The 24807-nt window shown below is 48.2% G+C and overlaps 1 protein-coding gene across 1 annotated transcript in view; it reads right to left on the bottom strand.

Moving 5' to 3' along the window:
* The window catches only part of Bmp5 (bone morphogenetic protein 5), a 70910-nt gene that overhangs the window by 5074 nt on the left and 41029 nt on the right, over positions 1-24807 (bottom strand). The window contains exons 3-4 of the mRNA XM_090355467.1: positions 21212-21360; positions 2276-2470 (exon numbers count right to left, since the gene is read on the bottom strand). Of these exons, the coding sequence (XP_090211593.1) occupies positions 2276-2470; positions 21212-21360 (344 nt within the window). The remainder of the gene's footprint in view (positions 1-2275; positions 2471-21211; positions 21361-24807) is intronic.

Here is a 24807-nt window from a genome sequence, read left to right as displayed (position 1 = left end):
TTATAGATACGAACCACTACACTTGGGACGGAAACGCTTAAACCAGCAAAGAAATGGGTTAAAGTGACCAATAATGACCTCCGTTTAAATTTTAATATTTCATTACATGCATTGCACTGAATACATATACACATAGATATATATTATAGTATCTATCATATATATATATATATATATATATATATATAATGTGTGTATCAGGCAAACATCTAACACAACTCTGTAATCTCCGATCTCTATCCCTTCTTAGCGAGGGACCCTTCTTATAGTCTTTTATTATAAAAGCCTGGTACTATTTTAACATTTATTATTTATAGTTGGATAATTTTTAAATTTCGCTGGCCTGTCAAGCCCACTAGGTATCAAATTTTCTGTTTATATTCGCATTCCCTTTCACTCAACTTCTGGCTTTTAGGACAAATCCTGTGAGAGTTTTCCCAGTCTGTTGATTACTACCTACTGAAAGGTCGTCTGGTAGACACACACCAGCTGCTTTCTTCCTTTCTTCCTCCTATCCAAACAGGAGCATGCTCCAAAACCAGCAACCACACAGTTTACAGAAATGGTTGCCAATGACAAAACCTTTAGAAAGAAAATATTGGTCTCCATTAGAATAATTTTGTGTTGTAAATGGTGCTGGTCCCGGGTGAAAAGCACCGTGACTTTTCTCCACGTGTTTTACCCATCTGCGGATACAGACACAGCATTGTTGCTGTGGTCAGGAAAAGGTAAACGGGCTCAGCCAATAGCGAGACGCCATCGCCAGAGGCGCCGTGAGCTCTAAGAATAAGCATATGACTTCTGCTTTTCCCTTTGTAATTTCCAAAAAAATAATTATTCACCATTCTGTTCACCATTACTGAGCCCTTTTCTGAATGTGGTCTGCTGTATTAAATTAAACCCATTTCAGCCGGATTCGGAGTCATTCTACATGAAAGGGAAAATATACAATTTTGACAAGCTAGTATTTACAAGGAAGAAAAGGTCTTAGAAAGTTATTTTTCTCCATCTTCATATTAAGCAGTTGCACCTTTTTGCCAAACTAAATATCTTCTGAAGAGCTTCACCAAACAGCTCTGTAACACAGCACAAGGCAGGCGTGCTACACCGCCTGGAGGAGGAGGTGCTCGCGTGTCTGCAGTAGAAGATGATTTGAAATCACCGTTGGACTTGCAGGATTGATTTCAGGAGCATGCAGACCTGTCCGCAGTTCTTTGGACTGTCTCTGTGGCGAGGCGCGAGGGCTTCTTTCTAACGTGGCCGCCACCTGCCCGCCTGGCGGGACCCACTGAGCTCTGTCTGCTGTTCTTGTTAAGAGTCCCAGATAGCAAAAGTACCGTGTTCTCTCGTTTCACGGAGTCACAATGTCTTATCTGCCCCTACATTTTTAAACAGTAGTCGTTAAAAAAGACAAAACTGAAGGCTTTCGGGATAAAGGCTTTAGAATTCTACTTCACAACAATACCCCTCGGTGCCCGGGCAGAGCATTCCAGCAGAGCATGGAAGGACATGAGGAAGGACAGACACACAGGCACACTGGTGAGCCAGCTGGGAGCTGGCAGCCGGGAGCTGGGAGGGTCCGGAGTGGGAATCCACCTTCCCACTCCTCACACTAGAATGGCCCTCAGTGTCATCTGAGAACAGCTTCCTAAACTATGCCTGCCGCCTGTGAACACAGGCAGTGTCGGGCCAGCAGGCAGGGGCGCTGGGATTCCGTCCCCCCCGCTTCGTGGTGTCGTGCTCTAGGCTGAAGTCCCTGCAGAAACCAGATGCGATCTCACCTCCATTTCCCGACAGATGGGCTAAAGTCCAAGGTCATGGGAATCAGCTGTGCACGTAACCATCTTCTGAGAGACTCCACATGAGTAGACGCACGCCCAGAGAAGATGCTAGAACACAGCCCTCCCAAGGACTAACCAACTGGTCGACTCTGCTTCACCCTCACACAGTCTGTCCTCCCACATTCGGGAAGAACTCCAAAAAGACAGAACAGTGCTCAGGTAGAAAGCCCTGCGGTTGACTGCCCAGGCGTGGGGAGATGGGCCCAGCGCCCGCAGCCTTCGGGGTGAGCTCGCCTAGGCCAGCCTTCTATTACTGCCAGCTTGAGCCCAGCGTGAACTGAATCTCGGGGTGTCTACAGGCAAGTCGTACGCATCTTCAAGTGAATTACTGAGCGAGAGGCTGAGGGGCCCTGGACCGGGGAGCTCGCGGGGAGAGTGGGTGTGGAGGGTGGATTTATCACCATCTGCCCCCGAGGTGGCGCATGTCCTCTTACCTCCAGCGCTGGATGTCCTGGAGGCGTCCTGGGGAGGGCTGGATTTATTGCGGTTTGGGTTTTTCCGTTTGCTGGCTGCTCTCACGGACCGAAGAAGGACCTCGCTGGCCTTGAAGAAGGCCACCATGAAGGGCTGCTTCGTCTGAGGCCCGTGCCGCCCCACCAGGCCCGCGGACTTCACGCTGACGCTGCGTCCTGGAAGGCAGCATGCAACAGCGGGGTTGGTAAAAGGCAGACACAGCGCACCGGGGGTCAGGGAACTCGGGGGACCCTGGGGGGAAAGGGGAAACCGTGCTCAAACATCATCTCTGCTTGACAGGCCCAGGGGCGGCAGGCAGACAGACAGACAAACAACCACGCTTAGATGCTGCTGTTGATTTAAATTTTACGACGGCCTCCCAGCCCAGTCCCCGCTTTCCTGGCCACATCTGCCAGTCCCTCGGGCCAGTGTCCACTCTGCACTCGTGATCCGCATGGCCCACCACCCGCCTCCGCCATGGCCAGGGTCCCGCACACCTCACAGAGCTCAGTGGGCAAGGCCTGGGGAAGGAGAGATGCCTCTGAGGGTCCAGTCGCTGTAATTCTGAGTAGATGGAGAGATGTGTGAGTTCTAGGGCTCCCTCTCGGATCTGAAACCTCCAAACGCTCCCATACAGAAAAACAAATTCAACAGAGGCCAACCAAACCCGGGGACTCAGAAAAGAAAACAAAAATATCCCCTGGTGGACTCTGACTCGTCTGTGCTCTCAGCTTGCCTAGGGCACCAAAGATAAAGGTGCAGCCAGAGAGCCAGGCTCTGCGTCACTTAGGACTCAGGGAATAACGCTTAGAGCAGAGGGCCTGTCTTGTGTGTTAGGAGAGCCTGCTGTGTGTGGGGGGGCAGGGAGTGTTTTAGGGGCTCCCATGCCTTATTTAAAAGGATTTCATCAGTACTACAGGAGTTGGGAACTAGGAGGCCCCTATTTAAAATGCCTTTCTACCAGGTTCTTCTGGGTTAAAGTAGTTGGAATTGAAGAGCGACTGGTGTGAGTGGGGCAGTCACGGGATCCTGGGTCCAGATGTGAACATGGAGCTGACGGGAGGTACTTTGGGGGCATCGAGGAAGTGGCCCTGATCCACAGGAGCTCTAACTATGTGTCACCGGGACCCTTTTAAAAAGCTGCTACAGGATCATAAAGAAGTAATTTATGAAAGAAAGAGAGAAGGAAAGGAAAAGTCATTGAAATTTTATGTGCTATGTAGAAATGAATAATATATGCGATATATATGCTGTGCCCTTCATACACCAAATATCTAAGCACACAAAGAAAACCATTAACTTGTATGTGGCTCCACGAAAATCACTCAGATAGGGTGGACCATGTAACCTTCAGCTGTACATTTAGAGGAGAACTGCTCAAAATGCTCGTGAAGTTAGTGCTTTCCATACAGAAGGCATGCTCCAGCCAGGCCAGTGTGTGTGTGTGTGTGTGTGTGTGTGTGTGTGTGTACATATATACACACACACACACACGAGCATGACTGACTCTGGCTGGCCCCTGGGAAATATGTGTTTCCTCAGCTATGTACTCAGTAACGCCTGCCGTGCCAGCTCCTCGTCCGCGCTCAGAGCCAGTCCACCATGGAAGACAAGAGCTGTGTGCTTGCACGGAGAAACCCCTTGCTCTTCCCAACATTTGTTTTGGCATCAAAAGCACTTGTGTGGACACTTGTGCTGTGCGTCAGGACAGGAGACCCGTTTGGTGAGGGCACGCAGCTGCCGGCGTGGCGTGCACACCAGGGTGGAGATGTGGAGATGCTGCACTAAAGAGGTGGTCTGCACACTTCCACACGGCCCAGAGCCCGCCTCCGCCGGGGAAAACCTGCCCAGAGCACACGCCTGAGGGGTGTCTGCTCGCCTCACATACGCCACGGCACTCGGCCTTCCCAGAAAAAGAACTCATAAATGGCCAAGTGGCAAACCCAAACTGTGAGCAAATAAGAATACAGGTTTCTCTGTTACAGGCAGACTTACAGTGGCTGCCTGCCAGCATCTGTATTTCTTAGAAAAACTCTATCACTGGCATAAATGAAAGAGGCAGTTTGATTTGTGGTCAGAGCAGTTTCCATTCTACTTCCACTGTAACAAATGTATTAATTCAGCTCAGACTCACTCCTTCTGGCAACCCTTTCTCTGTAAAAAGAGAAATTAGAAGTTCAAGCCAAATACCATACCTTGAACTGACCCAGTTCAATACATAAACACTTTTACAACATGTTTATTCAGGTGTACCACTTGAAATTGGTTTAAGATGTTTTCAGTGACAGAGAACTCAGCAAAAGAAAAGGGAAAAAATGGAATCTAGAAGCATAACTGTTATGGAATAACTAGCGATTTGTTCTTCAAATCTTTCTGTGACTTGGAATACAACATATGAAAGTATTTGTTGAAGCTCTTATTTTTTGATATTTTAATGAAGTGTTAATTTAACAGGAATTAAATTTTTACTTGTATACAATGGTGACGGCAGAAATTGCTTTGAATATACGGTCTTTCTAATAGAGAATTAGGTTGCCCTAAGATGTGCAGATGTGGGATACAGTAGACTCGGGTCTCCATTTGTTACCACACACTGGCCCTTTCATAGTGAAATCTGCACTTAGCTCAGTGGTCCAGATTTCCTCTAGTTTTCAAGATTGTTTCTTTTAGTCTTATTCCAAAGACTCTCAATATTTTCTTTTTTATCTGTAGCGAAACAAGGTGGCTCTCAAAATGTGTATTCCACACACGCTAAAGAAGTATGTTATAAACTCTGTTTTCCTGGCTTTACACGGGTAGGTTTTCTTAATGTGGAACCAAACAGCTCTCAGATCAACGGGACTGCCTTTAAAACAAGCTTTAATGGTCCTCCGTTTCCGTTTTCCTTCAGCAAGGAGGTGCTGGGGAGGTGCCCAGAGCCCGGGCTCGCACAGTTAGCCCTCGATCCCGAGCTGCCTGGGAGAAGCCTGATGCCGCCCCCCCCCCCACTGAAGAGTGGATTTACTCCTCACACTGACACCGTCTGCACTGCACTGCATGTATTACACATACAGAACGATTCACCAAAGCGTCACCTGAACGTTGTGAATTTTATTATTGGATGTGCAGGATGCTTCGTTATTACAAAAGTACCACTAAGGAAGCCTAAAGCACTTTAGTTTAGGACATAGGCACATGTCTGTGAATCAATATGGACCTACATTTCAAAGCTGATGCTCATGTTTTGAACAGTTTCTAGCCTAGGCATGAAGAAGGGAGGGAGGAAGTGGATGATAGATAGATAGATAGACATATAGACAGATAGACAGATAGATAGACAGATAGACAGACAGACAGATAGATAGACAGACAGACAGATAGATAGCAGACCATTGACAGATACATGATAGAGATAGATGACAGATAGAGGGACAGATGATAGACGGACAGACAGACAGACAGGAAATAAGAACAGAATGGCGTAAGGCAATTAGCACTCAAATGAAAGGTGGGGAGAGGATAACTTGAGCCAGCTTCCGCAAGCTGGAATGCAGACATGTGTAGGGACTGAGGGCGTTGGTAGATTTGACTCAACAGGTCCGCAGTGAGTGAAGACTAAGCTAGTTCTCAGGCAGGGCGTCTCCCGGGGGAAGGGTGAGGCCCTAAAGCACAGACAGAACTGGACATCTAGACCCGCTAAAGGTCACTGTCCCTTTGGCAAGACTTCCTCCACGACCCTTTCAAACTGGTGAAAGTACTGAGGAAAACGTTGTGGTCCAGTTTACCCAGGTACCTAGCGGAGAGTATTTCAAATTTCTAATCAGAGAGCTAAGAGCCAAGTGCCCAGACATGTCTCTGCAAGTTGCTGGCTTTGCGTTTCAGACTGGGACTTTTTGAAACATATAAGGGTCATACTATTGATTCTTTTGAAGAAACAACAAAACCAGGGTGTGAGAGGAGCTTGTGAGAGGGGGTAGAATGGGCAGCGCCCCGCGTGCCAGCAGTCCTGGGGAGGAATCTGGCCTGCCCACTGACAGGCGTGCCCTCCGACGCTCCCACAGACTCCCGTTTGCTCCTTTCTCCCATTCAGCCACAGCCATGGACTCTGGAACCCGACACACAGGTGACGACACCTGTGCAGACACAACCCGGCCTCCGTTTCCACCACCCAGAGCCTCCGCCACCTTCACCTCGGGAAGAGGCACCGCCACCACAGCGGCCTCTCCCTCCTGCGGTCGCATCTGATTCTGCTACCCTGAAATTAGGGATTCCGTGACTCTAAATTATACTAGAGTTTTACCCTTTTTGGAAACAGATGATTTTAAGTGTGCAGCATTCTCTACTTTAAATCAGGTTTCTATCAGATTTTAAGGAGTGCAGGGAGGAGAGAATTCCGTCTACTAAATGCCACATACGCTTCAACTTAAATGAGACATACTGTACTCTCGCTGCAATGTGGTGATGCTTTCATGAAAAAAATGTGCATCCTTTCAGTTTTAGAGCAAAAATACAAACCCGGCCTGGGAGTTTGGCCTGGTGGTAGAGTGCTTGCCTAGCGTGCACCAAGACCCGGGTTTGATTCCTCGGTACCATAGACATAGAAAAAAAGCTGGAAGTGGTGCTGTGGCTCCTGTGGTAGAGATCTAGCCTTGAGAAAGTTCACAGACAGTGTTCGGGCCCTGAGTTCAAGCCCCAGGATTGGCAAGAAAAAAAATAAAACCACAAGGTTTCCCGTTTCCAAAGAGAAGCACGCAGAACTGACGTGTGGCAACCATAATTTCACATTCCTACTCAGATTTTAAAATGCTTTACATGACCTTATAAACCCCAAGAAAATCAAAGGAAACTCGGGATTTGTCAGCTGCTCCCGGGACATTGGAAAGACATAGTGAGGCGGTATTTGTGAGACTTTGTTAGGAGTTTTAGAAGACAAGGGAAGAGGTAAAAATGAGTGTTCATAGTCATTCTCCTTTTCTGGTTAACAAACAACAGATTCCGTGTCTTTGCTGGCTTTTCCCTTGTCCTTTATCCCAACATTTAAAAGAGTAATTTAAAACAAACCACTTTGCTTTATATCGAATATTGCCTAATCACAAGTTAGGAGTTTTCAGTGGATACCTCACGCCTCAGTTCTTGGGACTGTCTGCAGTGGAAGGGGCTGCTGGAGGGGAGAAGCCTCTGAAGCCTGGGGAAAGTCTTGACGTTATTCCCAAAAGCTGTGCAGAGGAGTCTGCACTGCCTCCCCACTTGGAAGTGTAGTGGGGAGTCACAGAGGAAATGGGAATATTCAGTCAGAAACACCGGGACCACTGCAGGCGTGACGGGGCTGAAGAATCTGAGAACCCAGCAGAGAAAAGCCAGAGGGCTGTGCCAGGCTGTGACGTTGTCCCAACCTTCCAGGGTTTCACTGCACGGGCTGCAGAGCCACATGATGGGAAACCAGGTCCTCTGCGGACTCAGGTCCGACACGAGGGTCTGGATCTCTTCTGCACGGCAGGTCTAACAGATGCGCCGCCCCCCCCCACACACACCCAGTTCTCAGCAAGCTGGGAATGCAGAGCTCAGGCCCAGAGTGCCAAGGCTTCTTCCTGAGTAACTCCTGTCTGCATGTGTCTGCGCCTCTCCTCAGGCCAGGCCACTCCACAGACGCCGTCTGCCACGTGTCCAGGAAGACTGGAGAGCCCTTGGTTTTACAGCCCTCGTTTATTTTAAGAAAGCAGAAATGTTCCCTTCACAAAGCCCTATTATTTTTAGTCTGTTTTCCAGTTATTATGTGACTTTTTTAAAAAATAAAAATAAAAATAGTGGACTTACAGAGAATTCTTTCTTTAAAAAAAAAAACTGGAGGAAATTTAAACAGAACTAGAGTGAAGCAGTTTCAGCAGAAACCAACCGAAAGTCTTTTCAAACACCATGTGTTATGATATCAATAAAAAAAGCTTTTAAACCTCAAACTCACTTGAGCTAGCTTCACAGCAGTGAAATTAATTTAATACTTGGCATTTTATCTATGGCGGTGAAAGTTGTCGTTAAATGCACTTAATTCACTGACTTGAGAAATTTATGAGTATCTAAAGGAAACACATTTTTTTTACCGGTTTACATATTATTAAAATTTTTTGTCATACAGAAAATCATAGTTCATTAAATATCTGGCCCTCCCTTTGCACTTGATAAATGAATCTGTAATCCTAAATTACTTCCCAAGTCTTTAGAACATGGCTGTTTCCCCAAAATGGGGAAAAATTATTTTTATTACAACTAAAGAGGAATGATGGGAAATGAGGCATACTTTCTAAAATGTTCACTGGCGAATCAAGGCTGAGCTACCTGGCATATGTCTTAACTTTTGTCCCCCAAACTGTGGAGTTAAGCCATTGGGATCTAATTTTTTTCTTCCTAGAGGACGACGCGATGACAAAGCACGCTGTTCAACAGAAGGAAGTGGAACTCTGCGCCTTGGTTTCCCATGTCCACAGCAGGACACGGTGGGAATGGAGAATGCACACCCATTCTGCACGTCTGAGGCACACACAGGGGGAGGTGCCAGCGGCTCGGCCCAAATTCTCAGCCATTCTGGAGCAGGAAGTGTGGCTCAAGTGGCAGAGAACTAACCTTGAGCAAAAAAGCCAAGGTGGAGGACAAGGCCCCACGTTCAAGTGCCAGAACCAACACAAGCGCGTGCGCGAGCACACACACACACACACACACACACACACACACACACACACACACACGGCAGTAGATTTTCCTTGGTGAACAGGAGAACGCAGGTCTGGGGCCCCTGGGCATTGTAGAAGGCAGGTGGCCCCATTTCCTGATTCCCTCAGGGTGAAGTGAAGCTTGGCGGGCCCAGGGTGCTCGTGCACTGCTGTACGCGAGGCTTGACTGAGCCTGGCGGCCTCGCTGGCGGACCTGGGGCTCGCCCACCTGTGTCTTGGATTCCCCTCTCTCTTCTGAACTGACATCCTGCACGTCGGGTCTTCACACCATGCAGCACAGAAACGCAACGCCTGCCCGGCCTCCTCGATCACCACGCCTCCGGTCGCACCCCGTGTGCGACGGGCTCAGCCGCAGTGCCCGTGCTCACAGTGACTGCAGGGCATGCTGGCAAAGTGGTTATGGGACGCTGAGCCTCCGGGAAAGGCGGGGCGGACGGGGTTAACTCCAGTGTGCAATGGTAATAAGCAACGCTTCACTTTTTTTTTTGTGGCCGTAACGTGATATGACCACAAAGAGCATTTACCCATCAGATCATTAGTTTAGCCAGAGTTAGCAGGGCAGAGTCAGAGCCCTAAGGAAAGCTGGAGTATGTTCCTCACAAGGCATTCGTTTGGCGAGGCGGGGGCTCACCGTGCCTGCTCCGCGTTAGGGAAAATAAAAACCAGACACGCAGATGTCGCTAAACACTGCCGCATCGCCCTTCATCAGGAGATGCCGAAACACAACGCGGTCAGGAGGAGCCAGCGGCCACCCTGCCCCTCGCTGCGGGACGCCTTTGCATGGATGCTCTGGAGCTGGCATGCCAGGCTTCGGATAAATCGAGTGTGTTTGCCATGTAGCTCTGTTCAAATAGGGGCATGCTATAACAAAACACGAGAAATCCACTTTTAAGAGGTCGCTTTAAAATAGCACTGACTGATTGATCAAATACCCAACTTGAGCCTTTCGCTTTGGCCCTGAGCGTGTTCGGCAGGATAACTCCTTCTTAAGAGATGTCATGTGATAAGAGGGGCAATGGGAGAAAAAGATCACACAGGATCCGTGATACAGAACTAAATATTGTAACTGTGGCCGAATGCTTGCAACCATCCTGTTCAAGACACGAGGGCAGCCGCTCTTGGCAGGACACACCACAAACCCAGGCACAAAGACAAGTGGAAACTGGTTTCCTTCACAGGGAATCTGGGACAGAACTGCCCCCGTGTGTGGCTTCCCTGAAAGGCTGAAATGCTGGCTGGCTGTCAGCGTGGCTATGGGGACAGAGGATGGTGACATGGAGAAAGTGTGGATTTTACATGAGCCTCTCATGGAAGAATAGCACATTCTAGAAGTCACACGCTGGAGTGCCGTCTGGCGAGCTCGCTGCTCCCTGCTCCAGGGGATCCACTGATATTTTAAGGTCCACAAAGGCCTGGTCCAGGAGAGAAAAGGCGCATCGACCCCCACCTCGCTCCGCTTAAAACTGTCTTCTCTCTCAAGAAAATGAGAAGCCTAGCTGCCAACGGGAGAAGTGTGTCTGCAAAATACATAGCCAAGCCTTGAGCTGAAGAGCTCAGGGACAGCGCCTGGCCCAGAGTTCAAGCCCCACGACTCCCCCACCACACACACACAAAGACATAGTCAATGAAGGACAATCCAAAACACATAAAGAACGCTTCCAGCTCAACAAACTCTCTCAGAACCCCAGGAGTCGAGCCAGGCATGGTGGCACACGCCTTTCACCCCTGCACAAGAGAGGATGGAGCAGGAAGGAGGTAAGTTTAAAGCCAAACAGGCCACACAACAAGTTCAAAAACAAGAAGGGACGCCAAGAGGAAGATAGGCAAAACTGTATTTTAGGGCTGAGGATAGGGAAGGAGATATAGAAGAAAAGAACGGGTAGAAGGAAGAAGGGAGGTAAACGCTGTTCTTAAAAAAAATAGATATTAAAAAAAAACCCAAGGCCTGGTGCTCATGCCTGTAATTCTAGCCACTCAGGAGGCAAAATAACCAGGCAGAAAACAGGGGCGGGGGGAGGCCTAGAGCAAAACAGTGCCTGCCCAACAAGTGCAAGGCTCTGAGTTCTAACCCCAGGGCCACCAAAGACCAAATGGAGAGGCAGAGAGACAGGAGGGAGGGAGGGGAGGGAGGGAGGGAGGGAGGGAGGGAGGGAGGGAGGGAGGGAGGGAGGGAGGGAGGGAGGGAGGGAGGGGAGCGTCTTAATGTAAAGGCTGCCTTTGAGCAGGGATGAGGCCTCTGAGCTTCTCCGTGGAGGGGACAGTGCCGGCTCTGGAGGGCATGGTGGAGAGGTCTGTCCTGGCAGCAGGACGGGCCGACCTGCGCCGTCCCCTGCACGGGGCTGTGAGCCTGCGAACGCATGGACACAGCAGGGGAAGCACGCGGTGGCAGGTTCACGAACACTGACTTCACCCCCTCGGGGAAAACGGCCTCGTGGGTGTTTTCAGTAGACACGGATTCATTTATTCCACACAAGTACAGGCATTTTCCCAGTGCAGACTTTCCTAAATTCTCACCTGCGAGTGACAGGGCAGCGCGGCCCCCACACAGGTGTCCAGCTCCTCCACGAGCCTCACACGGGGGGAGCACGTCGGAGGAGCGCGCGGTGGCACGGAGTACCCTTCCTCCCTCCCTCCCTTCCTTCCTTCCTTCCTCCCTCCCTCCCTTCCTCCCTCCCTCCCTTCCTCCCTCCCTCCCTTCCTTCCTTCCTCCCTCCCTCCCTCCCTCCCTCCCTCCCTTCCTTCCTTCCTTCCTTCCTTCCCTCCCTCCCTCCCTCCCTCCCTCCCCCCTCCCTCCCTCCCTCCTTCCTTCCTCCCTCCCTTCCCCCTCCCTCCCTCCTTCCTTCCTCCCTCCCTGCCTCCCTCCCCTTCTCACACTCTCCCTCTCTCTCCCTCTCTCTCTCTCTCCCCCCTCTCTCTCTCTCTCTCTCTCTCTCTCACACACACACACACACTTTCTTTGCTTTCTCTGTGGACACAGTATTTATGTATGCATAATACTTAAAAATAAATATACAGCTAGGTTGTAAATGTTTATCATTTTATGGAGTAACCTTGGTACTGACCTAAGAAAATTATCTCCCCCAAAGTACTAATCTCTAGGCTAAAGGTCAGCTGAAGGATAAATCCTTCCAGCACATGTAGCTGCTCCCCTGCAGAGCAAACAGCTCCATGGCTCTTAGCTTCCATTTTCAGGCTCTATTTTTCTTGCACTTTGGCCTTAGATCTATCCATTGTGCACACTGATTAGAACTCCGGGCTATGGAGAAAATGTCTGCCTTCATTTTATTTTGTAAAGTATTTAAAAATGATTGTTGTTCACTTTTCCTCATTTATGCTTAAAAGTTTATTCAAATTCTAACTCCATCCCTCAGCACTAGATAATATGAGAGTAATTTTAGTACACACACACACACACACACACACACACACGTGCATGACAGTCATGAGGTTTTCCTTTCGGAACATATAGCAAGAGCTGAGATTCTTACAGTTCCCCTCATATATTTACCTGAACCCAACTGTCTTCTCCATAAATTCAGCAGAAAGGGAACCATATGGTTTTAAGATAAAAATGACTTAATTGCCTTATAAGATAATATTCAGATAAGAGAAGGGAATATTATCAAATCATAAAATGTTTAAGAGATTCTTGTGATAAGTGGACATAGTTCAACTTTTTTGAACTTGGATAAATAATAATGAGAAACTGTAGTCAAAACAGCTGGAGAAAAAGAAAAATATCACCCTTGACCTCCGAATTTCTTCTGCTACTTATTAGCACTGTCAGCTGACGTTCAGCTTAACCAGCCACACACATCACCAGACTCATGACACAGATAAACAGTCCTCTGACACCACAGAGGCGTAGTTCAGATATTTCCCTGGAGTGTAAGTCAGTGCCCAGGGGTCTTCAGCAAAGTGCAGAAGCATATTTAGCCAGAAACCCTCATTTGAAAGAACAGGTCCTGGGACTTATTCAAATGAAACCTAACTTGAGAGCTTTTTATCTCATATAAACACACATGTACTTAGTAAGGGTTAAAAGACTTTATGAAGTCAGACACTTTCACATTTGCCTAATCTTTCTTTTTTCTTTCTTTCTTTCTTTCTTTCTTTCTTTCTTTCTTTCTTTCTTTCTTTCTTTTTTGCCAGTCCTGGGCTTGAGCTCAGGGCCTGAGCACTGTCCTTGGACTTTCTCAAGGTTAGAGCTCTACCACTTGAGCCTCAGCACCACTTCTGGCTTTTTCTATGTATGTGGTACCAAGGAATCGAACCCGGGTCTTTGTGCATGCTAGGCAAGCACTCTACCACTAGGCTACACTCCCAGCCCAACACATTCGCCTAATATTTAACCACATGAAAACATTAGATACCTGGATATGTTTCTGTCTATGAATATGCTGTCTATAAAAAGACATCATGACATTTTTAGGAAAATTTGGCCTACAAGGCCTGTTTAAGCAGTGCGGGCTACTATGATTGGGATAGATCACATCAGTATGATAAATCATTGTCCCAGTCTGGAGCCCCGGGAAGTGAAAATCAACACAAAGTCATAGAAAAAGACTAGTCCTTTGTCAATATAGCTATGGCACTTGTAGGCATTTCAGGAATGAAAATAACAGCAATAATAATAATAACAATATTAATAATAATAAAGATGATGATGAAAATCTGGACACTAACATTTCAAAACACCTACTGTTTTTTCCATCATTCTCTCAACCCCCCCCTTCCACACACAAATCCCACTGCTTTTTTATACTAGAGTTAAATATATTCAATTTCCCTGCTGGGTACAATTTGGAAATGGAAATCATCCACTTTTAACTACAGTGTCATGGAGAACACAAAAGACTTTTCAAGATTTCACAAAAATCTTGGCTGGAATAATAAAAAAAAAAGTAACCAAAACAAAAAATAAAAATGAGCAAAGTTGTCGACACTATTAACATGGTTTGGCTATCACACTTTTGAACCGACCATCCAAGCCAGCTGCCACGTGGAACAGGACCCCACAACCACGTGTGGGGTCACCGCAGCCACGTGGCGGTCGATGAAGAAGAGCCCACCATGTGGCTGGCCTTCACACCAGGACTCTCCTCTTCCCATTCCAACCCAAGAACCTCAGGTCCGGTATCAGAACATGTTTGAAAGGTGCTCCTGGGTATTGGTGGAGGCTCCCCGCTGCAATCCCAGCTACTGAGAAGGCCGAGGTTCAAAGCCAGCCCACTAGAAAAGTCCATGAGACTCCACTTCCGACTGACCAAAGAAAAGTAGGGAAAGAAGCATGGCTCAAGAGGTAGAGCGCCAGCCATGAGCAAGCAAACTGAACAAGAAAGTGAGGCGTTGAGTTCAAGCCATGGTGCCATCACACACACACACACACACACACACACACACACACACACACACACACACAGAAAAATGTTTCTTGTTAATAGTCATTTTATTGGCCAAGTTGTTAATCGTGAACTTAATAGCCAAACCAATAAGGAACTGGGCTGCCAACTCAGTTTCCGAACATATATTACTATTACCTTTTCCAGGTAGACTACAACTGGCAAATTTATCTGTCCTGAAAGACAGATACTGCATCTTCAGCGACAGTGCCTAAAATGCCTGCACACACGCACCGACTGCCGGGAGCTAGAAACTTCCCTCTAATGCAATTTCATCATTACTACTATATCCATTTTATTGTAGCTATTAAAATATTAAAGAAAGGGGCTGGGAGTTTTGCCTAGTGGTTAGAGTGCTTGCCTAGCATGCATGAAGACCCGGGTTCGATTCCTCGGTACCACATACATAGAAAAAAGCCAGAAGTGGTGCTGAGGCTCAAGTAGTAGAGCTCTAGCCTTGAGAAAGTCCAAGGACAGTGCTCAGGCCTTGAGCTCAAGCCCAGGACTGGCAAAAAAAATATTAAAGAGGGGAGCGCTTGCCTAGAATGCATGAAGCCCTGGGTATCACATACATAGAAAAAAGCCTGAAATGGTGCTGAGGCTCAGGTGGTAGAGCTCTAGCCTTGAGAAAGCCCAAGGACAGTGCTCAGACCCTGAGCTCAAGGCCAGGACTGGCAAAAAAAAAAGTATTAAAGTGTTTTTGTTTTTGTTTTTAGTCAGACTTGATAATTTGCTTTTCTGATAGCTTTCTTATCTATCATTCACGATCCAGAGCAGAGCTTATTTACATGCAATGTCAAAGCCTTAAACAAATTATTTATAAACTTCTTCCCTTGACACTGGAATATCCATCACAACAGAATTTAATTTGATTCTTCTGTACCACCTCTGATACCTTTTTTTCTTGATTTTAACTTGATAGCTTAAAACCTGGAGTTGTTTTTCCTGAATAGTACCCAAAATTTAGGGAAATCTCTAAATTTAAACCTGAATTTTTTACCTTGATACAGTTGGAAATTAAGAGATTCAAAGTAATAGGACCTTTATAGTCTTGTTTTTCAAAGAACCATTCTTGGCCATTAAACAATACTCTGGCAAAACAACATTGATGACTTGAATATAAATGAATCGGAAACATACGGATTGAATTTTCCTTGACATATAAGTGGGTTTGAATCAAAAGAAAAAAAAATCATTGGCAGAAATTCATTCTCCGTATTGCCAAACCCAAAATGTCTGAACACAGGGCTTATTAAAAGACATCCTAATGAACCTCAAAATATTGTCCTTGTTTTTCCATTTTTAAATGATTCTATAAACCCCTATTGGAAAGAGAAAAAATTAATTTATTTGGAAGGTTTAAACTACATAAAGTTCCAAACAATGGAAAACCGTGCTGTTTCTGAGGAACCACCAAAACCTTAAAAGCCAGATTCAACGTCTCCTTTCGTAATAAAGTGCACACATGTGTGTGCTGGCAAAAGGCACGGCACTGGCATGAATTGATTAGAAAAACTAACAAAGACCTAAATGAGTCAGATAATTGATGTGCTCTTCCAACCTGGGGAAGAACAGAGATCTGAGCCTACTTACTGCCTACTAAACAAAACCTCAGGAAGAGGGTACTGGAAAGAGGGCAGTGAATGAAGGAAAAGAGGGCGAGGGCAGTTAAACACCCACTGCAGAGCCCACAAAATCAAGAAGAGCGAGCGCAGGGCGGGGAGGGAAACATGGGGAGAGTGCTGACGGGGAGAAAGGATCGAGGCATATTGTGTTCATAAACTGCTTGAACAACGACTTAAAGATAATAACTTTGAAACATGGAGACGTGAACTAGCAGCTCTGTTAGCCACCGTGGGAGAGTATGTCACAGGGCAAATTGTCTCTCGCCGTGGACAGAATGACTCAGCCGGGCCTCGCTGGCCAGCGGGGCAGCTTTCTGCTTTCCTCTTCTATTCTCTTGCGTTGCTGGCGCACACACGCACAGGGGGGTGGGGAAATGAGTGGTTCAGCAGGGAAAGGGGTGGCAGCTCCCAGTACCTGTGTCCAATGTCCACGCGCGGACGCCGTTCCGCGGGCCCTCTGAGGAGTTGTAACATGGGGTTGGATTTCCAAAATATATTCCAACTTCTTTCTGTCTTCCCTGCAGTGGCGTGCGCAGAATCTAACACCATACATCACTGAATCTCTCCTCGCCTTACGACCTCGACTATGTAACTGCCACCCTGTGGTTTGGGTCTTACAAAATCCTGGGGGGGCACCCCGTCTAATTAGTGCCCCCACAACCAGGTGTCCACACCTTCAGAGCCTCATTTAACTAAGAGCTCATGCAGAGCCTTCGAGAGAGGTTTGAACACGCACAGCCTGGCATCGTGGCAGGCACGGGAGAAGAGGTTCAGTCCCCCAGTAATCATGAAACCAAGCAACACGGTCACGGCTGAGCCACCAAACTAAACGGAGGAACCACGCCAGGCCGTGTTTGTGAGTCGCCACTCCGCCCTGCACGGCTGGGCACTTAGGCCCCGTCTTCCTCCAGTCGCTTCTCCCCACTCTCCTGGCTGCCTCTGCACCCCAACCTGACTCCGAAAGCTGCTCGGACCCATGCCAGGCTCTGAGCTTTCCCCAGCGGTGCCATGTAGATTTGGGGCATTTCCTCACTTCCTCTCCCAGAAATGGCACCCGCCACCACTCCACCCCTGCCCACCCCTCCCTCCCTCCTCACCTCTACTCCTTCAAACCCCACCAGCTGTGACCATCACAGAAAACACGCTGCACGCGGCCTTTGCTGGGCTTCTGGCCTCCCGAGGCCTCCCGAGGTCTCCCTAGCACCCACACGGAATCGCGTTTGCTCAGGTCTTCAGCACCGGGTTCTGCATTCTGGCAGAAGTCGGCCACGTTTCTCTGTCTGCCCATTTCGTCCTCTCTCAATAGATGTCTCCAGCACATCCTCCACTACAGGCTTGAAAGTGACTCTGCACAGTGACGAGGCGGCCGGGCCTGCAGGGCAAGCTTGGCCGTGGCAGTGTGTGGAGCTGCCACATGTGGGAAAACACCGCGTGGATGCTCCGGTGAACCTGAGACACGGAGCGCTCGTGGACGTGACTCACCTCCCCAGCATGGTCTGAGGGCTTAGCCTGGAGAAGATAACCCTTTCGCTATTCTTCATGTGAGACAACAGGGGAGAAACACAGAAAAACCAGAAAACAAGCTGCTTATTTCCAGCATCACCCTTCAATGAAAAAATCGTGAAATCTTTTCAACACAAACATCAGTTCTCCTTTTGGCTCAAAGGAGATACATAATACAATGGCGCCTTAAGATTTACCCATGAAATCTTGGAGTAATAAATCAGAAATAGAAAAAGTACTTCTCGGGGAGAAAAAGACAAATTCACAGCCGGACAGAAGTTAAATTCATGTAACTGGGAGAAGAGAGAGAAAAATGGTACAAGACTAGAAGAACGTAAAAGCAACTCCATAAACTGGTGTGTAGGGGGGTGGGGGGCGGAACAGACAGCAAGCCATCTGGTCGCGTTTCCTCGAGGTCTCGGCTTGTTTAGTTAGACATTTCAAGCGTATCTCCCAGGAGAAGAGGAGGAGGAAAACATGCCACTAATCTAATTTTCCCTGCTGGCTCCACATACCAAGGGTGGCCCCCCGCCCCCGAGCTGCCTTCCCAGGCCCATTTCTGACCATAAATGTACAGTAGTTTCATGTTGGAGGAATTCTTGGGAGATTATTTAAATGTATGCCCCTCCCAGTCAACATTTATAAAATGCTTGAACCCTAACTATCCTTAACAGAAATCTCAAAGCCCTAATTGGAAAATAACCTATAATCCTAAATACTCCCACGTTTTGGTTTTTTTTACATCAAAAGTTCAGCTTTGCAATTAAAATCAGTAGCAAGGTCTGGCTGGGTTGGGAGATGGGGCAGAAGAGGAGTCTCCATGAGATGCCTTCTCCTCTCTACCAGGGCTGGGAGCACACAAAACTCATACCCCACTGTGTGATGGGTGTAGGCTGTGTCTGCCAACCTCCGTCCACCCGTGGAGCGCCGCCAGTGCCGGCTCTGCCCTGGCAGCCACCCCGCGTGGCGCCACCTTAGGGGGTGCCGGCCTGCTCTGTGCCCACCACACCCCCACCTTAGGGGGTGCCGGCCTGCTCTGTGCCCACCACACCCCCACTTTGAACGGCTGGAGCCAGGGCACCTGAGCCCGCCTTTCCTCCTGCAGGGGCTCCGCGCCACACAGAGGAGACGCGCGGGCAGCCGGCCTCCAGCCTGGCGTCTTCTGGCCTGGTTCTGGGGAACACGCAGGCAGTGATCTCTCCCTCATCCTGCTCGGGATCCCCGAATCCAGGCCTGGTGGGAACGCGTGCCCGGGGGTGGGGGGCGGGAGGCGGGCGCAGCTCGTCTCTACACACGTGCATGTCCTAAGCATGTTCCTTATGATGGTGTGCTCTGTCTCTGTCATGAGGACAACGATCTGAGCCCCTGGCCTGGGCTCTGCCTTGTGGCTGCCAAGCTCCACAGGCTGCCTGTGGGCTGTGTGGACGGCTCGCCCCGGGCTTCACCCCTCGCCTGGCTGCATGGCCACTCAGCTCCGACCACTGCTGTGAGTGCTCCCTGGGTACTCCCTGAGTGCTCCCTGAGTGCTCCCTGAGTGCTCTCTGGCTCTGGCTCCCTGGCATCCAGGGCTGAACACAGGACATGAACACAGTTGGCTCCCTTAACGCAGCAGCCTTCCCGGCACAGGTCAACCTCGTGTTCTTGGACTGCGCTCTCCACACACACGCACACAAACATGCACACACACATACCACAGACACTACACACACACACATACCACAATATGCACCACACACACCAGACACATACCCCACACACACGCACACACACACATGCACACCACACATGCACCACACACACTACACATATCACACATACACACCACATACACACCACATACACATATCACACACACACACACTCCCTGCATCCCCCTCTCATAATTCCAGGCACGTCTCTGACTCGGGGAAGCCAGCATCACCTTCGGCAGCAGAGCATTGCTCGGTCTTCCTCCTCCCCCTCCTTCCCCTCCTCCCCCTTCTCCTCCCCGTCCTCCCACCCTTCCCACACCTCCTCTGGTTTTCCAGCACTTTTTGTTACACACTGGTCATTTTGGACATGCTTTAGGTAAAATGCGCTACGATGATGTTGACTCGTCTTTGGTGTATAATCATCGACTCATTTGAGAGCAGAGTTTGTAGTCACAATCTAGACACGGCCCCGGAATTCTATTCACTTGTCTGGTGTATAATAGACTCGTTTGAGAGCAGAGTTTGTAGTCACGATCTAGACACGGCCCCGGAATTCTATTCACTTGTCTGGTGTATGATCATTGACTCGTTTGAGAGGCACAGAGTTTGTAGTCACGATCTAGACACGGCCCCGGAATTCTATTCACTTGTCTGGTGTATAATCATCGACTCATTTGAGAGCAGAGTTTGTAGTCACGATCTAGACACGGCCCTGGAATTCTATTCAGTTGTCTGGTGTATAATCATCGACTCGTTTGAGAGCAGAGTTTGTAGTCACGATCTAGACACGGCCCTGGAATTCTATTCACTTGTCTGGTGTATAATCGACTCGTTTGAGAGCAGAGTTTGTAGTCACGATCTAGACACGGCCCTGGAATTCTATTCACTTGTCTGGTGTATAATCATCGACTCATTTGAGAGCAGAGTTTGTAGTCACGATCTAGACACGGCCCTGGAATTCTATTCACTTGTCTGGTGTATAATCGACTCGTTTGAGAGCAGAGTTTGTAGTCACGATCTAGACACGGCCCTGGAATTCTATTCACTTGTCTGGTGTATAATCATCGACTCATTTGAGAGCAGAGTTTGTAGTCACGATCTAGACACGGCCCCGGAATTCTATTCACTTGTCTGGTGTATAATCATCGACTCATTTGAGAGGCACAGAGTTTGTAGTCACGATCTAGACACGGCCCCGGAATTCTATTCACTTGTCTGGTGTATAATCATCAACTCATTTGAGAGCAGAGTTTGTAGTCACGATCTAGACACGGCCCCGGAATTCTATTCACTTGTCTGGTGTATAATCATCGACTCATTTGAGAGCAGAGTTTGTAGTCACGATCTAGACACGGCCCCGGAATTCTATTCACTTGTCTGGTGTATAATCATTGACTCGTTTGAGAGGCACAGAGTTTGTAGTCACGATCTAGACACGGCCCTGGAATTCTATTCACTTGTCTGGTGTATAATCATCGACTCGTTTGAGAGGCACAGAGTTTGTAGTCACGATCTAGACACGGCCCTGGAATTCTATTCACTTGTCTGGTGTATAATCATCGACTGGTTTGAGAGGCACAGAGTTTGTAGTCACGATCTAGACACGGCCCTGGAATTCTATTCACTTGTCTGGTGTATAATCATCGACTCGTTTGAGAGGCACAGAGTTTGTAGTCACGATCTAGACACGGCCCTGGAATTCTATTCACTTGTCTGGTGTATAATCATCGACTGGTTTGAGAGGCACAGAGTTTGTAGTCACGATCTAGACATGGCCCCGGGAATTCTCGACAGCTTTCTGTTCCCACTCAGCTCCTCCACACAGGCCACGGACCGGGAGAGCAGGGCCAGAATCTGATCTTCCTCCCTCCGACCCGGAAGCCCAGCCGCGAGTGGATGCGGGACGCGTGTCTCCTAAGTGCCCCACTACCCCGTGGACGTGGCGTGTGCGCGTGACCCCCTCCCGCCCGCGCCTGGGCAGCCAGCCCGGCTTACCTTCGCCTGTTTCCGCACAGAGCTGCAGCCCCAAGTTGTTCTGTGGATTCATCACCCAGTGGTTGCTGGTCACGGTGATATCAAAAACAAGCCAGCCCACGTCCAGAGCCCGGGCCTTCCTCGTGTCTAACAGGAACAGATCTGCATCCCTAGCGAGACAGGGAAGGGAGAAACGCGTGAGGATCACCGGTTCCGTGCCTGAGGGAGACGCCTCCAACGCGCTCTGAAACACCACGAGTGGACCGAGGCTGAGGGGGCAGGGGAAGGGCTACGGCAGGGAGGTCACTCTTCTGCAGAGTGCAGAGCCTGCCAGGCCTCCCTCCTCCCCACCACCACCTCTTTCCAAGCTGATGTCACTCTGCATTTGATCCCTGGACATCAGTCAGTGCTCCCCAAACCATCATCCACCAGAACAGAAATCTAAAGGAAGGGGACTTCGGGAGTCACTGCTCCCGTCCGCGTGCGGGGTGGAGTGTCTGAGATCGGAGCGCAGGCAGGTTGGGTTCAGGCATCCGTTTTGGAGGCAGTTTCTCATCCTGTACCTGGTTATTAAGAATGTGGTCAAGAGGGGGTTCAGAGAGAAGCGCCATGGTTGCATGTTGTGATCTGAGTGACCACGACTTGTGTGAACGCCTCCACGCATCAGAGTCCCTGGAGACGGGCGGGGGGGGGGGCTGTGGAAAAGAAGCTGCATGTCAATAACCACCGCACAGACAACATAGTCAGCAATGTATGTGTGAGCCATGTCACACAGGTCTCCTCAGAGGTGACTTGCAAAGTGTGAAAGGAAATTCTGCACGTATCTATTGCCATAAGTTCTTCGGAAAGACTGAAACTGAAGAGTTGAACTATTCTTCTTAACAAAAATGAAAGTTAAAAAATGTTGGCGCTGTTTTAGAAACTACAGCTTTGTGTCTTCAACTTGACACATGCTGCTCTCCTGCTGACCTAGTAAAATTAAAATAACTGTAACATGGTTAAGCCGTCTAGCTACTGAATAATATATACTGAGCAGTCCTGAAACGAACGCAGAGCCTGGGTCCGGTCCTCGAGCATTTTTTGCTCAAGGCTGGTGCTCTACTGCTCAAGCCCCATTTCTACTTCCAGCTGGGTGGTTAATTGAAGGCAAGAATCTCAAGAACTGGCTTTGAACTGTCTTCTTAAGATCCCAACCTCCTGAGCAGATAAGGATGGCGCCTGGCCTATTTCCATTAGTTTGGGGAGAGTTGGTAAATGTCTGTGAGACTGTGATCTTGGACACTGAGTGGCCATCCAGTCTTCTCTCCTGTAACATGGCAGACACATGCTAACCAACACCCCTGAACACAGGAGGACACAGTGAGCCAGCAGCACAACCGTGGTCACGGCTGCACCTTTACCGTAGCCAAGGTGTGGGACAGCCCAGTGGACAAGTGGATCCACACCACGTGTGGACGTACACAATGGAGTTTTAGCCATCCATCAGGACCAGGATCCTGCATCATTTGCCAAGATGGATCGACCCCGAGCAATTACATTAAGTGAAGTAAGTCGGGCGTAGAGAGACAAGGGAAGTCTGCTGGAACTAATGTGTAAATGTACAAGCACACACAAACACGGTCATATGCAAGTGTACACAAAAGTATTAGCTGAAGTGTGGTATTTGCCAGGGAGAATTCACGTTTTCTTAGGAAAACTAACTCATAGCCCAACAAGATGAATACCAGGAAAGGGACGTTGGAAAAGGGTGATGGAGGAGGGGAAGGGGGTGGGGAGGAGAGCGAGGGGGAGCACGCAATCACAACGCTCCATGCATGTCCTACGAAACTAGGAGAACTAGGAGGGGCAGGATGGGATCAGAAGAAAGAGGAAGAGTGGTGAAAGGCGACACTGTACTTACGAGCTGACCTGTGGGATTAAATCCTCATCTAACTACTTAAATCAAAACAGAGAAAACAAGAACAAGAACAACGAAACATGGGCCGAGTTTGGCCTAGTGGTAGAGTGCTTGCCTAGCATGCACGAAGACCTGGGTTCAATTCCTCGGTACCCCACATACATAGCAAAAAGCCGGAAGTGGTGCTGAGGCTCAAGTGGTAGAGCTCTAGCCTTGAGAAAATCCAGGGACACTGCTCAGGCCCTGAGCCCAAGCCAAGGACTGGCAAAAAAAAAAGAACAACAAAACATAGGAAAAGAAGGTTTAAACTTTGAGGACCAATCAGCAGCCATCTCTAAATGGTATTTTCTTGTATTCTTTGACAAGTTTATAGAAAGAAAGAAAGAAAGAAAGAAAGAAAGAAAGAAAGAAAGAAAGAGGAAAGAAATCACCAAACTATCCACGATGACATCCGAAGTTTTTCTAATATTTCTGTGATGAAAACAAGTACAGTTTTATAGGTTTTAATCCAAGAGACTCAAGCAAGCCTTAAATATCTGAGTTACAGTGGTGCAAACATAGGTCCTGTCTTTCAAACCTGGGGACTGGCTAGGTTTCAAAAGTCTCTTTCTTTCTAGTGTAGGTCTGAAGAACTGAGGAAGTACAATCCTTTCTTGGGCCCGCCATGGTTGTCGAGTCCTGCGCAAAGTTATTTTATTCTTGGCTAATGATACCGTCCCTTTGTCCTTTCTGCTTTTACATAAGTCTTTCAGACTTCCATCAGAATTTACTTTGGGAAAGTTGTCTGTTACTAATGAACAAAATGAGACTAAGTCTGTAATTTCTACTCACATAATACTTTCCATAGTTGTATCTTAAAAACAAATCCACACTAATCCTGTAAAAAACTACATGTGACTCTTTCTCTCTTTTTTCCCCCTCAATATACCATTTCTCCACTAAAATGCTATACCCCTGTCACTGGGAATAGTAAAATGTCCTAAGTATTTCCTCCGAAGAGGATAAAATAGGCCTGTTAAATTTGCCCTGTCTCACTATTTTTATTTGACTTTTAAAGGAAATTCTTACGAGCTGGGTGTGGTAGAGCGCGCTTGTAATCTCTGTACTCGGGAGACTGAGAGGGAGAGAATGGAGGAGTACAGGGCCAGCCTGGGTGACACAGTGAGACGCTGTCTCAGACAACAACAAACACACACAAAGGCAAGCTTACAATATTGAATAAAAGGAAATCGCAAATATTCATCTAAGAGGAATGCAGTAGAGAGGAAAATATGTGGAAAGACACATTTACTTTGGGCCAAAATGATGGTAAGATTTTTATATTTCACACAACTAGATAATAAAATCAAAACCAAAAAAAATAAAATCAGCTCCTTAGAAAAGGAAATAAAGACTATTCACATAAACCTAAGTATTCAAGCATTTCACAAGCATATTTGCATGTTTCCTAAAGCTGTCACACTTCCATATAGACTAGGGTTTGAACACAAGACGGATACAGCTACTCAGGAGGCTGAGATCTAAGGATCACGGTTCAAAGCCAGCCCAGTCCCTAAGGAACGTGAGACTCTTACCTCCAGCTAATCACTAAAAGATGGGAATGGTGCTGTGGCTCAAGGGCTGGGTGATAGCCTTGAGCTGAAGAGCTCAGGGACAGCGTCCAGGCCCAGAGTTCAAGTCCCACAAATGTCGGATCTGTAGACAGAAGTGCTCTCGGGGC

The sequence above is a fragment of the Megascapheus bottae genome, chromosome 22 (assembly GCF_031878675.1).
Source record: "Megascapheus bottae isolate mThoBot1 chromosome 22, mThoBot2.hap1, whole genome shotgun sequence".
Taxonomy (NCBI): Eukaryota; Metazoa; Chordata; class Mammalia; order Rodentia; family Geomyidae; genus Megascapheus; species Megascapheus bottae.
Note: the sequence above shows the minus strand (reverse complement) of the source record. Positions and strands in the feature narration are given on the sequence as shown.